Source organism: Scyliorhinus torazame, chromosome 8 (assembly GCF_047496885.1).
Source record: "Scyliorhinus torazame isolate Kashiwa2021f chromosome 8, sScyTor2.1, whole genome shotgun sequence".
Lineage (NCBI taxonomy): Eukaryota > Metazoa > Chordata > Chondrichthyes > Carcharhiniformes > Scyliorhinidae > Scyliorhinus > Scyliorhinus torazame.
Genome location: NC_092714.1, coordinates 277,277,026 through 277,295,046, shown reverse-complemented (window position 1 = coordinate 277,295,046; position 18,021 = coordinate 277,277,026). Strand labels below are relative to the sequence as shown.

Below are 18,021 nucleotides of genomic sequence, written 5' to 3'. Positions count from 1 at the left end.
GTTTAGAAGGCCCAGTGGGCCTCACGCTCCGAGTGAGGCTGTCGGGGCTTGTTCTCTCTCTCTTGTACACACACACATACACAAAAGAACATCTCCGGTCACCACTGCAACTCACTCAGCAACGCTCACCTGATATCTAACCTCACTGGGGAAAGCTAGTGCAGTGTCTGCCCCCATTAAAAAGCAGGCCATTTCCAACCATCCTTAGCCAGACTCCTGTCTCTAGTTCAGCAGGGAAAGCCAGACGTTTGCATCACAGTCAACACTTGATGCTTTCTCTCTCTCTCTCTCTACATCACTGCACAAATTGCTTTTTTCCCCTCCTCCTGATATACTGCAGCATTACGCGGCATGCACAGTAGGGGACGAGAATCAATGCAGGACCCAGCACTTAAATCAATACCTTCCCGCTCAACACAAACAGCCTTTGATCTGCCAACCCAACAACACCCTCTACCCCCCCCCCCCCCCTCGCTCTGTCCCTCCCCCTCCCCCCACCAGAAAAAAAGCATTTCTTTCGCCACCCACACTCTCCAGACTTATAGAGCCTCTTGGTAGAAATTAAAGTTTTTGTTCAAATGGAGTCTTCATAAGAAAGAGATCAGCTTTGGTACAGCCTGCTAAAGAGAATTCCTGGGCAGCTCTAACGCCAACATTACTGTGCACGATGAACAGAACTAGAATCAAATATTTTTTGTGTGGATTCAATTTTCTTTCCCAAGAATATTCGGTAATTATGTTCAACGTTTATAACATAAATATCACACATACGAGTCATTGAAGATAAAAGCGAGCAATAATATTCTGGAAAGGAAGTTGTCAGAAAACACTGACAGACTGCCTATTCGACGTCACTGAGGTTCAGGGCTCAATGGGTAGCACTAAAACCCTCCCCGACTCAAAGTTGTGGGTTCAATTCCCTTTCAAGAAACTAACACTATCAATGCATTACTAAGTAAATGCTGCATTGTTGAATGTGCTGTCTTTTGAATGACACATTAATCGGAGACTTGCCTGTCCTCTCAGGTGATGCACGAAAAGGGAAAACACGACTGGGCAAATCATCAAATTAGGAAATTATCAAAAATGAAACAGGTCCGAATCATGGAATTTCAAGGCAGCACGGTGGTGCAGTGTTTGTCACTGCTGTCTCATGGCGCTGAGGACCCGGATCACTGTCCGTGTGGAGTTTGCACATTCTCCCTGGGCGGGATTCTCCGATGGCGAGTCAGAGTGTCCACGCCGGCGTGAACGCCGTCGCGTTTCACGATGGCGCTAACAGGTCGCCGGCAGCATCGATTCAGGCCCCGAAACGGGGCCAGCAGTAGGACCGCGAGAAACGCGGTGGGCGTGGTGCTAGAGCGGCGCCGTCATCGTGCGACGCCCAAATGATGCGGCGCCACGTCATTTTGTGCGCGCGCCCGGCACACAGGCCCTGACACAGAGATGGCTGCGTCCCGCCGTGTCGCTCCCAGGTTATGGGATAATGACCTAGAGACACTGCTGGACGCAGTGGAAGAGCAGAGGGCGATCCTGTGCCCAAGGCGTGGCCATCGGCACCCGGTCAGCACAGTCAGGCCCCATGCTCGGGAGAGCAGTGCCGCAAGAAGCTCCATGACCTCATGAGGGCAGCCAGGGTAAGTACGCCGAGAGTTCCCCCAGGCCACACACACCCCCACCACATGCCACGCGCCCCTCCCCACAGCCCACGCATGCACATTCACGTGCATGATCTTCATACGGTGTTCTCCGATGGTGGATGCATGGCGACGTGCACCCCATCAATCACCCCGTCTACCATTGGTATCCTGGCCACGGAGGCGAATCCCGCTGCCCGGGCATCCTGGTGTGCGTGGTCCTCTGGAAACTGGATGTTCATCCGGGTGCTCCGGTTTCCTTCCACAAGTCCCGTAACTGCAATGAAGTTACAGTGAAAAGCCCCATGTCGCCACATTCTGGCGCCTGTTCGGGTACACAGAGGGAGAATTCAGAATGTCCAATTCACCTAACAGCACGTCTTTTGGGACTTGTGAGAGGAAACCTGAGGAACCCCACGCAGACACGGGGAGAAAGTGCAAATTCCGCACAGACGGTGACCCAAGCCGGGAATCGAATCCGGATCCCTGGCACTGTGAAGCAACAGTGCGAAGCACTGTGCTACTGCACAGCATTTCTAGTGAAAATACCCACATTTGCTCACATGTAAAGGAGGATGAGTCAAGGCTCACTCAGCTCTGAGCTGTCTAACTTGATATATCAGAGCAACCCTGGGTACTAACTCCCACTGCAATGGCAGAGTGAAACAATGATTTAATGGAATAAAGACAACCACTTCCGATCACTTGGGTACTCTGTACCTTTACCGCAGTGGTGTTTCAAAATCTCGGTTAGGGTCCCTCAAAAATTATTCTTGGAGCTTGCCATCTAACCATCATTAAAAAAATACATTAAAAGGAGGATAATGCTAATTTGCAGAGCATTTTCTTTGTATGCAGCAACAGAAATAAGACGTTAGCAAATCAGATAAGAGAGGGAATTTTTGAAATAGCGCTGATGGTGAAAGCAGTCTATAAAAATCAAGGCTGCAGCAGTACATGCACTTTTTGAATATTGTCGGCCCAGGAGTTTGGAAAAGGCTATTTTTAGATATGTGGCCTCACTTAGGATCAGAGCAGAGATCCTAATATACACACATCTATCCGGAGATTAATGGAACACTGACATAAATTTATCTATAGCCAGAGATTCCAAGGTATACATCGCCGACCCCAAAGACAGCTCTTTGGGCAGCCTGTCCACGAGAAGGTCCTCAGGTGTCCAGAATGAAACTCAATGCCGTAACAAGTGACAAACACATAGCAAGATTTTCAGAACCAGCCTACAAATAATGAAAGAACAAAGACTGAACTTGCACATGTACACCTTTCACAACCTCAAGACATCCCAAAGCTCTTCACAGCCAATGGACTACTTTTTGAAGTGCAGGAAACGCAGTAGCCAATTTGTGCACAAACAACAATGTGATAATAACAGGTAATCTGGTCTGGTGAGATTTGAGGGGTAAATATTAGTCAGGAGACGAGGAGTACTCCCATGGCATCCTTTACATCCACCGCAGATGGAATTCTGGTTTAACGTCTCATCCAAGGGTCGGCACTGCCCCTCAGAACTGAATTGCAATGTCAGCTCCATAGTGGGGCTTTAACCCACCACCTTCCCCTGACTCAGAGCTAAGGCTGACGTCTAGGATTCTGGAACTGGCTGCTTTAGCAATGACAGGGGAGTGGGAAAGGCAAGAGTTCAGCTGGGTTTACAGAAACTAAAGTAGCATTACAGTCTGCTCTAACATATAAAACCATCCATGCAAATAAATACTGGGCCCAAACTAGCAACGGTAAAAGCACCCCCCAAAAAAACTTTTAAATGACACATGCCTCTTGACCATGCAACCCTGGCATTTCAAGTCCTGTCATTCGCAAAAGCTAAAGATACAAGAACATTCATCAACTGTGATTTCCATGGATAGGGAGAGGTACAATGGCACACCTGGTACAATGCTCTACAATTACTGCTGATGTGTCGTAATAAAAGGGTCACGGGACTATTCAAGAAGGATCTCTCGCATTCCACTGTCTCTCATCATTCCGACCAGAGAATGAGAATGTCAATACCTTCCACAGTGGATTGACAGTTGTGTCAGGATACTGCCATTTTAGCCATGCACTTGATCACAACACTCATCTCAAGGAATTTGGTTGTGGTGGTTGGAGATCATCATCTCAGTTCCAGGACAGCACTGCAGGAGTTCCTCAGGGAAGTGTTTGAGGCCCAACCATCTTCTGTTGATTCATCAATGACATTCCTTCCAAAAAGTCAAAGTGGGACTATTCGCTGATGATTGCACAATATTTAACACTATTCGTGACTCCTCAGATACTGAGATACAGCACGTTCTACCCGTGTCTGTGTGGGTTTCCTCCGGGTGCTCCGGTTTCCTCACACAGTCCAACGATGTGCAGGTTAGGTGGATTGGCCATGCTAAAATTGCCCCTTAGTGTCCAAAAGGTGTGCATGTGAGGTGGGGTTACAAGGATAGGGTAGGGTAATGGGCCTAAGTAGGGTGCTCTTTCAGAGGACCGGTGCAAACTCGATGGGCCGAACGGCTTTTTTCTACACTGTAGGAAGTCTATAACAGTAGTCCATGACCTTTTGCAGTAAGACATGGTACATTCAGGCTTGAGCTGATAAGTGGCAATGAGTGGCCGCACAGTGCCAGGCAATGATCATCACCAACAAGAGACAACATAACCATTGTTCCTCGACATTCAGTGGCATTGCCATCGCTGAATTGGGCAGCACGGTGGCACAGTGGTTAGCACTGCTGCCTCACAGCTCTAGGGACCCGGGTTCAATTCTGGCCTTGGGTAACTGTCTGTGTGGAGTCTGAACTTTCTCCCCGTGTCTGCGTGGGTTTGCTCCGGGTGCTCTGGTTTCCTCCCACAGTCCAAGATGTGGTTCGGTGGATTGGCCATGCTAAATTGCCCCTTTGTGTCCAGAAGGTTAGGTGGGGTTACTGGGTTACGGGGATAGAGTGGAGGCATGGGCTTAAGTGGGGTGTTCTTTTCAAGGGCTCGTGCAGACTCGATGGGCTGAATGGCCTCCTTCTGCACAAATGGACTCTTCACTGATTGGAGTCATTCTTAGGACATCACTGCAGGAGCTCCTCAAGGAAGTGCCCTGAGCCTAATCTTCAGCTACTTCATCAATGACCCTCCCCCCCATCATAAGGCCAGATAGAACATAGAACATAGAACAATACAGCGCAGTACAGGCCCTTCGGCCCACGATGTTGCACCGAAACAAAAGCCATCTAACCTACACTATGCCATTATCATCCATATGTTTATCCAATAAACTTTTAAATGCCCTCAATGTTGGCGAGTTCACTACTGTAGCAGGTAGGGCATTCCACGGCCTCACTACTCTTTGCGTAAAGAACCTACCTCTGACCTCTGTCCTATATCTATTACCCCTCAGTTTAAAGTTATGTCCCCTCGTGCCAGCCATATCCATCCGCGGGAGAAGGCTCTCACTGTCCACCCTATCCAACCCCCTGATCATTTTGTATGCCTCTATTAAGTCTCCTCTTAACCTTCTTCTCTCCAACGAAAACAACCTCAAGTCCATCAGCCTTTCCTCATAAGATTTTCCCTCCATACCAGGCAACATCCTGGTAAATCTCCTCTGCACCCGCTCCAAAGCCTCCACGTCCTTCCTATAATGCGGTGACCAGAACTGTACGCAATACTCCAAATGCGGCCGTACCAGAGTTCTGTACAGCTGCAACATGACCTCCTGACTCCGGAACTCAATCCCTCTATCAATAAAGGCCAACACTCCATAGGCCTTCTTCACCACCCTATCAACCTGGGTGGCAACTTTCAGGGATCTATGTACATGGACACCTAAATCCCTCTGCTCATCCACACTTTCAAGAACTTTACCAGTAGCCAAATATTCCGCATTCCTGTTATTCCTTCCAAAGTGAATCACCTCACACTTCTCTACATTAAACTCCATTTGCCACCTCTCAGCCCAGCTCTGCAGCTTATCTATATCCCTCTGAAACCTGCTACATCCTTCCACACTATCGACAACACCACCGACTTTAGTATCGTCTGCAAATTTACTCACCCACCCTTCTGCGCCTTCCTCTAGGTCATTGATAAAAATGACAAACAGCACGGCCCCAGAACAGATCCTTGTGGTACTCCACTTGTGACTGTACTCCATTCTGAACATTTCCCATCAACCACCACCCTCTGTCTTCTTTCAGCTAGCCAATTTCTGATCCACATCTCTAAATCACCCTCAATCCCCAGCCTCCGTATTTTTTGCAATAGCCTACCGTGGGGAACCTTATCAAACGCTTTGCTGAAATCCATATACACCACATCAACTGCTCTACCCTCGTCTACCTGTTCAGTCACCTTCTCAAAGAACTCAATAAGGTTTGTGAGGCATGACCTACCCTTCACAAAGCCATGCTGACTATCCCTGATCATATTATTCCTATCTAGATGATTGTAAATCTTGTCTCTTATAATCCCCTCCAAGACTTTACCCACTACAGACGTGAGGCTCACCGGTCTATAGTTGCCGGGGTTGTCTCTGCTCCCCTTTTTGAACAAAGGGACCACATTTGCTGTCCTCCAGTCCTCTGGCACTATTCCTGTAGCCAATGATGACATAAAAATCAAAGCCAGTGGTCCAGCAATCTCTTCCCTGGCCTCCCAGAGAATCCTAGGATAAATCCCATCAGGTCCCGGGGACTTATCTATTTTCAGCCTGTCCAGAATTGCCAACACCTCTTCCCTACGTACCTCAATGCCATCTATTCTATTAGCCTGGGGCTCAGCATTATCCTCCACAACATTATCTTTTTCCTGAGTGAATACTGACGGAAAAAGATTCATTTAGTATCTCGCCTATCTCTTCAGACTCCACACACAATTTCCCATCCCTGTCCTTGACTGGTCCTACTCTTTCCCTAGTCATTCGCTTAGAATCATAGAATCATAGAAGTTTACAGCATGGAAACAGGCCCTTCGGCCCAACCAGTCCATGCCGCCCAGTTTTTTACCATTAAGCTAGTCCCAGTTGCCCGCACTTGGCCCATAACCCTCTATACCCATCTTACCCATGTAACCATCTAAATGCTTTTTGAAAGACACAATTGTACCCGCTTCTACTACTACCTCTGGCAGCCCATTCCAGACACTCACTACCCTCTGAGTGAAGAAATTGCCCCTCTGGGCCCTTCTGAATCTCTCCCCTCTCACCTTAAACCTATGCCCTCTAGTTTTAGACTCCCCTACCTTTGGGAAAAGATGTTGACTATCTACCTTATCTATGCCCCTCATTATTTTATAGACCTCTATAAGATCACCCCTAAGCCTCCTACGCTCCAGGGAAAAAAGTCCCAGTCTATCCAGCCTCTCCTTATAACTCAAACCATCAAGTCCCGGCAACATCCTAGTAAATCTTTTCTGCACTCTTTCTAGTTTAATAATATCCTTTCTATAATAGGGTGACCAGAACTGCACACAGTATTCCAAGTGTGGCCGTACCAATGTCTTGTACAACTTCAACAAGACGTCCCAACTCCTATATTCAATGTTCTGACCAATGAAACCAAGCATGCCGAATGCCTTCTTCACCACCCTGTCCACCTGCGACTCCACCTTCAAGGAGCTATGAACCTGTACTCCTAGATCTCTTTGTTCTATAACTCTCCCCAACGCCATACCATTAACTGAGTAGGTCCTGGCCTGATTCGATCTGCCAAAATGCATCACCTCACATTTATCTAAATTAAACTCCATCTGCCATTCGTCGGCCCACTGGCCTAATTGATCAAGATCCCGTTGCAATCCTAGATAACCTTCTTCACTATCCACTGTGCCACCAATCTTGGTGTCATCTGCAAACTTACTAACCATGCCTCCTAAATTCTCATCCAAATCATTAATATAAATCACAAATAACAGTGGACCCAGCACCGATCCCTGAGGCACACCACTGGTCACAGGCCTCCAGTTTGAAAAACAACCCTCTTATTCCTGACATACCTATAGAAAGCTTTTGGGTTTTCCTTGATCCTTCCTGCCAAATACTTCTCATGTCCCCTCCTTGCTCGTCTTAGCTCTCTCTTTAGATCCTTCCTCGCTATCTTGTAACTATCCATCGCCCCAACCGAAACTTCACACAGGCCTCCTTCTTCCTCTTAACAAGAGATTCCACTTCCTTGGTAAACCACGGTTCCCTCGCTCGACGCCTTCCTCCCTGTCTGACCGGTACATACTTATCAAGAACACGCGGTAGCTGATCCTTGAACAAGCCCCACTTATCCAGTGTGCCCAACACTTGCAGCCTACTTCTCCACCTTATCCCCCCCAAGTCACGTTTAATGGCATCATAATTGCCCTTCCCCCAGCTATAACTCTTGCCCTGCGGTGTATACTTATCCCTTTCCATCATTAACGTAAACGTCACCGAATTGTGGTCACTGTCCCCAAAGTGCTCTCCTACCTCCAAATCCAACACCTGGCCTGGTTCATTACCCAAAACTAAATCCAACGTGGCCTCGCCTCTTGTAGGCCTGTCAACATATTGTTTCAGGAAACCCTCCTGCACACACTGTACAAAAAACGACCCATCTATTTTACTCAAACTATATCTTTTCCAGTCAATATTTGGAAAGTTAAAGTCTCCCATAATAACTACCCTGTTACTTTCGCTCATATCCAGAATCATCTTCGCCATCCTTTCCTCTACATCCCTAGAACTATTAGGAGGCCTATAAAAAACTCCCAACAGGGTGACCTCTCCTTTCCTGTTTCTAACTTCAGCCCATACTACCTCGGAAGAAGAGTCCCCATCTAGCATCCTCTCCGCCACCGTAATACTGCTCTTGACTAGCAGTGCCACACCTCCCCCTCTTTTGCCTCCTTCTCTGAGCTTACTAAATACCTAAACCCCGGAACCTGCAACATCCATTCCTGTCCCTGCTCTATCCATGTCTCCGAAATGGCCACAACATCGAAGTCCCAGGTACCAACCCATGCTGCCAGTTCCCCTACCTTGTTTCGTATACTCCTGGCATTGAAGTAGACACACTTCAAACCACCTACCTGAACACTGGCCCCCTCCTGCGACGTCAAATCTGTGCTCCTGACCTCTATACTCTCATTCTCCCTTACCCTAAAACTACAATCCAGGTTCCCATGCCCCTGCTGCATTAGTTTAAACCCCCCCAAAGAGCACTAACAAATCTCCCCCCCAGGATATTTGTGCCCCTCAGGTTCAGATGTAGACCATCCTGTCTGTAGAGGTCCCACCTTCCCCAGAAAGAGCCCCAGTTATCCAGAAATCTGAATCCCTCCCGCCTGCACCATCCCTGTAGCCACGTGTTTAAATGCTCTCTCTCCCTATTCCTCATCTCACTATCACGTGGCATGGGCAACAACCCAGAGATAACAACTCTGTTTGTTCTAGTTCTGAGCTTCCATCCTTGCTCCCTGAAAGCCTGCCTGACATCCTTGTCCCCTTTCCTACCTATGTCCTTAGTGCCAATGTGGACCACGACTTGGGGCTGCTCCCCCTCCCCCCCTAAGGACCCGGAAAACACGATCCGAGACATCACGTACCCTTGCACCTGGGAGGCAACATACCAAACGTGAGTCTCTCACGCTCCCACAAAATCTCCTATCTGTGCCCCTGACTATAGAGTCCCCAATTACGAATGCTCTGCTCCTCTCCCCCCTTCCCTTCTGAGCAACAGGGACAGACTCCGTGCCAGAGGCCCGTACCCCATGGCTTACCCCTGGTAAGTCGTCCCCCCCCACAAGTATCCAAAGCGGTATACTTGTTTCTCAGGGGACGACCGCAGGGGATCCCTGCACTGACTGCTTTTTCCCAGTCCCTCTAACAGTTACCCACCTATCTCCAATCTTTGGTGTAACTAATTCCCTGAAGCTGCTATCTATGACCCCTTCTGCCTCCCGAATGATCCGAAGTTCTTCCAACTCCAGCTCCAGTTCCCTAACTCGGTCTTGGAGGAGCTGGAGATGGCAGCACTTCCTGCAGGTAAAATCAGCAGGGACACTAACTGCATCCCTCACCTCAAACATCCTGCAGGAGGAACATTGCACTCCCTTCCCTGCCATTCCTCTAACTTTCTACCAAGATCTGGCTAACAACTAAATTAAATTTTTATAAAAAATAATAATAATATAATAAAATATGGTACTTACCTCAGACCAATGGGTTTTATTATTAGGTTAGAGGAGGAGGGCGGGTGGGAGACACTACACGTGCAGTGTCTCGGGTTTCCTCTCCACCAGAATTTATTGGTGAGGGTCTTCCCAGACGTCCGCGGGTCGACTTCCTGTTCCCGCCTAAAAAACTAATTTAAAAAAAAAGAAAAATTCTCAGCTCCTGCTGAAATTGACTAACCAGCCAGCTCCACTCCCACCGAAATCGACTGGCCTGCCCCTGCAAAGACAAGTGCTTTTAAAGGACAAACTTACCTCCCAGCAACCACTTCCGCAATGCTCCCGCTGAAACTGACTCACCAGCTCCACTCCCACCGAAATCGACTGGCCTGCCCCTGCAAAGACAAGTGCTTTTAAAGGACAGACTTACCTCCCAGCAACCACTTCCGCAATGCTCCCGCTGAAACTGACTCACCAGCTCCACTCCCACCAAAATCGACTGGCCTGCCCCTGCAAAGACAAGTGCTTTTAAAGGACAGACTTACCTCCCAGCAACCACTTCCGCAATGCTCCCGCTGAAACTGACTCACCAGCTGTTCTCACGCCGAAATCGACTGGCCTGCCCCTGCAAAGACAAGTGCTTTTAAAGGACAGACTTACCTCCCAGCAACCACTTCCGCAATGCTCCCGCTGAAACTGACTCACCAGCTGTTCTCACGCCGAAATCGACTGGCCTGCCCCTGCAAAGACAAGTGCTTTTAAAGGACAGACTTACCTCCCAGCAACCACTTCCGCAATGCTCCCGCTGAAACTGACTCACCAGCTGTTCTCACGCCGAAATCGACTCCATTGATGTAGCGACATTCGCTGGTGATGCACAATGTTCAGCACCATTCGCGACTCCTCAGGTAATGAACTACCCATTCCCTCATGTAGCAAAACCTGAATAACATTCAGGCATGAACTGATAAGTGGCAAGCAGCATTCATGCCAAACAGGTGCCAGGCAATCGCCATTCTCAAGGGAAATTAGGGTGAATGATAAATTGCATGAAAGAATAAAAAGAGTTTTGCATTACTGATCTGTATACGGTGCTGCCTACACAAAATCATATCTGCATACGGCAATACCTGGTTGAAACCAAGTATACACAGAATTTACAGTGCAGGAGGCCATTCAGCCCATCTGGTCTGCACCGGCTCTTGGAAAGAGCACCCTACTTAAGCCCACGCCTCCACCCTATCCCCGTAACCCAGCTAACCTTTTTTTTTTGGACACCAAGGGCAATTTAGCTCTGTCAATCCACCTGACCGGCACCTCTTTGGACTGTGGGAGGAAACCGGAGCACCCGGAGGAAACCCACGCACACACTGGGAGAACGTGCAGACTCCGCACAGACAGTGACCCAAGCCAGGAATCGAACCTGGGACCCTGAAGCTGTGAAGCAACTGTGCTAACCACTTTGCTACCGTGCCGCCCACGATATGCCAGTCCACACAGTCAAAGAAGCTGCCCACAGCCACAGATGGAGAGCAGTCGCATGGGTTCGGCACCAGAGAACTGCCTACGATTATATATTTTTAATAAATTTAGAGTACCCAATTCTTTTTTTTCAATTAAGGGGCAATTTTGTATGACCAATCCACCTATTCTGCACATCTTTGCGTTGCAGGGCTAAGACCCACACAAACACAGGGAGAATGTGCAAACTCCACACGGACAGTGAACCGGGGCCGGGATTGAACCCGGGTCCTTGGTGCCACGAGGTAGCAGTGTTAACCACTGCGCCACCGTACCATCCCTATCTACGTTTATAAATCTGTACTCCCAAGTTCAGCACCTTCAGGAGCAGAGATAAAAAAAACTTATTTCACTTTTGCCTTTGATAAGACAATGGAAAAAGCAGAATGCCAGAGTCAAGATATTCATTAATGACTGAACCCGGAGAGGCTAAGTATTTAATGAACACTCATGCCAGAGTCTGTAATAACATGACACATTACATGCCATAGCACTTTATTACTGTTAGAGGACTTTGTATCATTAGTTATTTCCATAAAATCCATACTGGTGGATTTTATGGAATGTGATTAAATTATCCATCCTTCTGTACAGTAAGATTCTCCTATTAATATAAAAGCAAAATATTGCAGATGTCAGAATTCTGAAAAAGCAAAAATTGCCAGTAATGCTCAGCAGGTGAGGCAGCATCTGTAGAGAGAAAGAATTAACATTTCAGAATGATGACATCAGAATATGTTAAAGGGCTTTAAAACTATCTTCCCCTGAACATGTGAATTAGGAGAAGGCGGCCATTTGGCTCCTCGAGCCTCCTCCACCATTCGACAAGATATGGCTGAGCTGGTTGTGGCCTCGACTCCATATCCCCGCCTACCCTTCAAAGCCTTTGACTCCCTCATTAGCCAATGATTTATCTACAACTGCCTTAAATATTCAATGGCCTAGACTCCACTGCTCTCTGTGGAGTGTGGGCCACTCAAAACCTTACAAAAAGGGTCTCTCCTCAGCCTTAAATGTAAGACCCCCTATTTCAAACCATGCCCCCTAGCTCTAGTCCCTCCCCCGCAGGGAAACATCCTCTCAGCATCCACCCTGTCAAGTCCCCTCAGGATCTTAATAAGATCACCTCTCATTCTTTTAAACTCCAATGGACACAGGCCCACCCTAGCCAATCTTTCCTCAACAAGATGAACCCCACATCCGAGGAATCAGTTGAGTGAACCTTCTCTGAACTGCTACAAAGGCATTTATATCATTTCAGATCAAAACTGTAAACAGAATTCCAGATGGGGCCTCACCAATGCCTTATACAACTGTAGCAAAACATCCCTACTTTTATATTCCATTCTCCTTGCAAAAAGCGGCAACATTCCATTTACTTTCCTATTCCTTTGCTGTAACTGCAAACTAATGTTCTATGGTTCATGTACCAGAACACCCAGGCCCATCTGTAGCACCGTGTTCTGCAATCCCTTTCCATTTAAATAATATGATGCTTACTGCTGTCAATTTATTTAATCTATCGGTATCCTTTTGCGGACTCCTTACGTCCTCTTCACAACTTACTTTCCTACGTATCTTTCTATCATCAGAAAATTTAGCAAACATACCTTTGGTCCCTTCATCCAAGTTATTGATGTAAATTGTAACTCGTTGAGGGCCCAGAACTAATCCCTGTGGCACACCACTCATCACAGTTAGGCAACCTAAAAATGGCCCATTTATGCCTACTCTGGTTACTGTTAGCTAACCAATTCTCCGCCCATGCTAATATGTACCCCAACACAGTGAGCTCTTATTTAGCACAGTAACCTTAGATGGGCACCTTGTCAAATGCCTTCTGGAAATCTAAGTACTGCACATCCATAGGTTCCATTTTATCCACGTTACTGGTTATTTCGTCAAAGAACTCCAATAAATTAGTCACACAATATTTCTCTTTCACAAAACCATGTTAACACTGCCTGATTGCGTTGAGATTTTCTAAATGTTTCAATGTAACCACCTTAATACTTTTGAGCATTTCCCCTACGATATACGTTTAAAAGTGGCCTGTATTTTCCTGCTTCCTGGCTCTCTTCTTTCTTGAATAAAGGAGTCACATTTGCTATTTTCCAATCTGATGAGTCCTTTCTTGAATCTAGGACATTTTAGAAAATTAAAACCAATGCATTTACTGTATCAGCAGCCACTTCTTTTAAGACCCAAGGATAAAGGTGACATGGGGCCAAAATTGTTCTAGATTTGATACATGGTGCATTAGCTGATCTCAACTGTATAAGTGCTTCAATTAGCCATGACTCGGAAGGGACCATTTCCACCTCAGAGTCAGAAGTTCAAGCAACGTTTCGCAGACCTGAGTCCGTAATTTAGTCTGACAATAACTTCATTGCAATGTTAATGTAAACCTACTTGTAACACTAATAAAGATGATTATGGTACTTTAATGTAGTATTGAGGGATCGCAGTGCAGTATTGAGGGATCGCAGTGCGGTATTGAGGGATCGCAGTGCGGTATTGAGGGGTCGCAGTGCCGTATTGAGGGATCGCAGTGCCGTATTGAGGGATCGCAGTGCCGTATTGAGGGATCGCAGTGCGGTATTGAGGGATCGCAGTGCCGTATTGAGGGATCGCAGTGCCGTATTGAGGGATCGCAGTGCCGTATTGAGGGATCGCAGTGCCGTATTGAGGGATCGCAGTGCGGTATTGAGGGGTCGCAGTGCCGTATTGAGGGATCGCAGTGCCGTATTGAGGGATCGCAGTGCCGTATTGAGGGATCGCAGTGCGGTATTGAGGGGTCGCAGTGCCGTATTGAGGGATCGCAGTGCGGTATTGAGGGATCGCAGTGCCGTATTGAGGGATCGCAGTGCCGTATTGAGGGATCGCAGTGCCGTATTGAGGGATCGCAGTGCGGTATTGAGGGGTCGCAGTGCCGTATTGCGGGATCGCAGTGCCGTATTGAGGGGTCGCAGTGCCGTATTGAGGGATCGCAGTGCCGTATTGAGGGATCGCAGTGCCGTATTGAGGGATTGCAGTGCCGTATTGAGGGGTCGCAGTGCCGTATTGAGGGATCGCAGTGCCGTATTGAGGGATTGCAGTGTAGTAGTGAGTCCCAGGTTCAATTCCCTGCTGTGTCACTGTCTGTGTGGAGTCTGCATGTTCTCCCCGTGTCTGCGTGGGTTTCATCCGAGTCCTCCCGTTTCCCCCACAGTCCAAAGACGTGCAGGTTAGGTGGATTGGCCATGATAAATTGCCCTTAGTGACCAAAAAGGTTAGGAGGGGTTATTGGGTTATGGGGATAGGGTGGAAGTGAGGGCTTAAGTGGGTCGGTGCAGACTTGATGGGCAGAATGGCCCTCTTCTGCACTGTATGTTCTATGTTCTTCAATTCCACGTAAAAGGAACACAGCCTGTCACTGAATATATCCAAAGCAAAATTATTAACAACCCATACCTGATCAGTTATTTTTTTAATAAATCTAGAGTATCCAATTATTTTTTTCCCCTTTTAAAGAGTAATTTAGTGTGGCCAATCCACTCTGCACATTTCTTTGGGGTTGTGGAGATGAGATCCATGTAAATACGGGGAGAATGTGCAAACTCTAAACGGACAGTGACCCGGGGCCGGGATTGAACCTGGGTCCTCAGAGCAGTGATGCAGAAGTGCTAACCACTACGTCACCATGTCACCCATACCTGGTCAGTTCTGCTGAACACTTCCCATACCACGAGAGCCACCACTCTCAAAAGCTCCCACTGATAAGGAGTTCCAAGGCCAGTAGGATATCGGCATAGTGGCAATGCCACTGAATTACTGGACTAGTAATTCAAAGGTCCAGGCAAATGCTCTGGGAACAGTGATTCAAATCTGGAGGGCACTGCCAAAATTGCGAGTGGTCCCACAGACTCGTCAAGCAAAGCCTGACATTGTCATACTGAATCATCCTCTGCAGCAGTGTGCCATACATGAACATCACCATTCCTGACCATGTTCTGTACCACCAGCATAGACAGCAGCAGAGATACATTCAGTTGGGAGGGAGTTACATAGGAATTAGGAGCAGAAGTCGGCAATTCACCCCTTCTAGCCTGTTCCGCCATTCAATCAGATCATGGCTGATCTCTTTTTGGTCTCAAATCTGCCTCTTCCCATTATCCTTTCACCCATTTTTAAAAAATCAGAAATATATCCATCTCCTTCTTGAAACCATTTAATGAAATTAAATGAATGAAAATCGCTTATTGTCACAAGTAGGCTTTAAATGAAGTTACTGTGAAAAGCCCCTAGTCGCCACATTCCGGCGCCTGTTCGGGGAGGCTGTTACGGGAATCGAACCGTGCTGCTGGCCTGCCTTGATCTGCTTTCAAAGCCATCGATTTAGCCCTGTGCTAAACAGACTCAGACTCCATCACACTATGGGGCAGTGAGTTCCACAAATTCACCACCCACTGCGAGAAGCAGTTCCTCATCTCGGTTTTAAATCTACCGCCTCTCAACCTATATCTGTGACCATGATGTGGAGACGTTGGACTGGGGTGAGCACAACCAGGTTAAAGTCCAACAGGTTTGTTTCAAATCACTAGCTTTCGGAGCGCTGCTCCTTCCTCAGGTGAATAAAGAGGTAGGTTCCAGAAACATATATATATATATATAGACAAAGTCAAAGATGCATGACGATACTTTGAATGCGAGCATTTGCAGGTAATTAAGTCTTTACAGATCCAGAGAGAGGGGTAATCCCAGGTTAAAGAGGTGTGAATTGTCTCAAACCAGGATAGTTGATAGGATTTCGCAAGCCCAGGCCAGATGGTGGTTGGGGGGGGGGGGGGTGTGTGTGTGTGAATGTAATGCGACATGAATCCAAGGTCCCGGTTGAGGCCTTACTCATGTGTGCGGAACTTGGCTATAAATTTCTGCTCGGCGATTCTGCGTCGTTGTGCGTCCTGAAGGCCGCCTTGGAGAACGCTTACCCGAAGATCAGAGGCTGAATGCCCTTAACTGCTGAAGTGTGGCGATTGTTACGCGATGTCCATTCATCCGTTGTCGCAACATCTGCATGGTCTCGCCAATGTACGCCTCGGGCCATCCTTTCCTGCAGCATATATGTCCCTAAACATGGTACAATTCACACCTCTTTAACCTGGGATTACCCCTCTCTCTGGATCTGTAAAGACCTAATTACCTGCAAATGCTCGCATTCAAAGCATTGTCTTGCATCTTTGACTTTGTCTATATATGTGTTTCTGGAACAGACCTCTTCATTCACCTGAGGAAGGAGCAGCGCTCCGAAAGCTAATGATTTGAAACAAACCTGTTGGACTTTAACCTGGTGTTGTAACCTGTGACCTGCTAATACTCAACATTGACTCCAGTCCCCATAAGGTCTCTTGGCATCAGGCCAAGAAAACTCCAACTGCTGGTGAATCAGTTCTCCAAGTTGAACAGCACTTGGAGGAAGCACTGAGGATGCCAATGGCACAGTATGCACACTGGGTGGGTGACTTCAATCTCCATCGCTAAGAATGTCTCGATAGCCCCACCACTGTCCGAGCTGGCCAAGTCTGAAAGGACAAAGCTGCTGGACTGTGTCTGCGGCAGGTGGTGAAGGACCCAAGAGGGAAAAACCTACTCGACCTCGCCCTCACCAACCCATCTGCTGTAGGTGGATCTGTCCATGACAATATTGGCAGGAGTGACACCACACAGTCCTTGTGAAGACAAAATCCTGTCTTCATATCATCGTATTGTGTGGCACTATCATTGTGCTGAATGGGATAAATTTTGAACAATGGCACATTTCTTGAAGAAAAGTCTTTTAACAACGGCTGCTCGGGTCAGCTGTCTGCGACTTCTTTTATTCTGTGATTTGTTTAGACGAGTAACAAGGCATTCAAATTTAAATGTAAGCTTGTTGTTTTCCAAGTTGGACAGTCATAACATTGGCAAGAGATTTGAATAATCTTCTTTTTATTTTCCAAGCTTGGGGACCACATGTTGATGCTCCAATTCAGGGATCAGGTTTTAGCAATGGAGTTCGTTCAACTGGCACTTCTAACATTAGATTAGTGAAGGGGTTCTCAGGACCAGCTGCAGCCTGGAGCTTGAAAAGATTTAGTTCAACCTTACAGGCTCAGTGGACTTTGCATTCTGAAGCTGGATGTCCAAGGGAGATTTAATGGGGTCTTCTGCGGCAGCAAGAATCTCTACAGTCAGCTTCCAGGCTCTTTTCTCTGATGTGTTTTCAGGCTAATGCTCCCTCAGGTCAAAATTTCAATGGTTCAGCGTTTTAGTGAGGTTGAAATGCCACCATTTGGGAGGGTGTTGGTTACAAAACATTGTCTTTTAAAGAATTCTTCATAGTCTTCAATAGGTTAACAGCAAGTCTTTATTCACTACTTATACGTATACATGGGGGGGCACAGTTAGCACTGCTACCTCAATAGCACCAGGGACCCGGGTTCAATTCCGATCTCGGGTGACTGTACGGAGTCTCCACGTTCTCCAGTGTCTGCATGTGTTTCGTCTGGGTGCTCCGGTTTCCTTCCAATGTCCAAAGATGTGCGGGTTAGGTGGATTGGCCATGCTAAATTGCCCCTTAGTGTCCAATGGTTGGCTGGGGATACAGGGCGAGAGCAGGGATTGGGCCTAGGTACGGTGCTCTTTCACAGGGTCGGCGCAGACTCGATGGACCGAATGGCCTCCTTCTGCACTGTAGGGTCTCTAT

At 47.5% G+C, this 18,021-nt stretch overlaps 1 protein-coding gene across 3 annotated transcripts in view; it reads right to left on the bottom strand.

Moving 5' to 3' along the window:
- Positions 1-18,021, bottom strand: part of chd6 (chromodomain helicase DNA binding protein 6) — a 338,615-nt gene that overhangs the window by 234,573 nt on the left and 86,021 nt on the right. For 2 of the 3 annotated variants that reach the window (XM_072515377.1, XM_072515379.1), the window contains exon 1: positions 130-272. The exons of the other annotated variant lie outside the window; for it this stretch is intronic. In XM_072515377.1, the coding sequence (XP_072371478.1) occupies positions 130-192 (63 nt within the window). In that variant the 5' untranslated portion in view covers positions 193-272. Of the gene's footprint in view, positions 1-129; positions 273-18,021 lie in introns of those variants that run through there. 3 annotated transcript variants of the gene reach the window in all.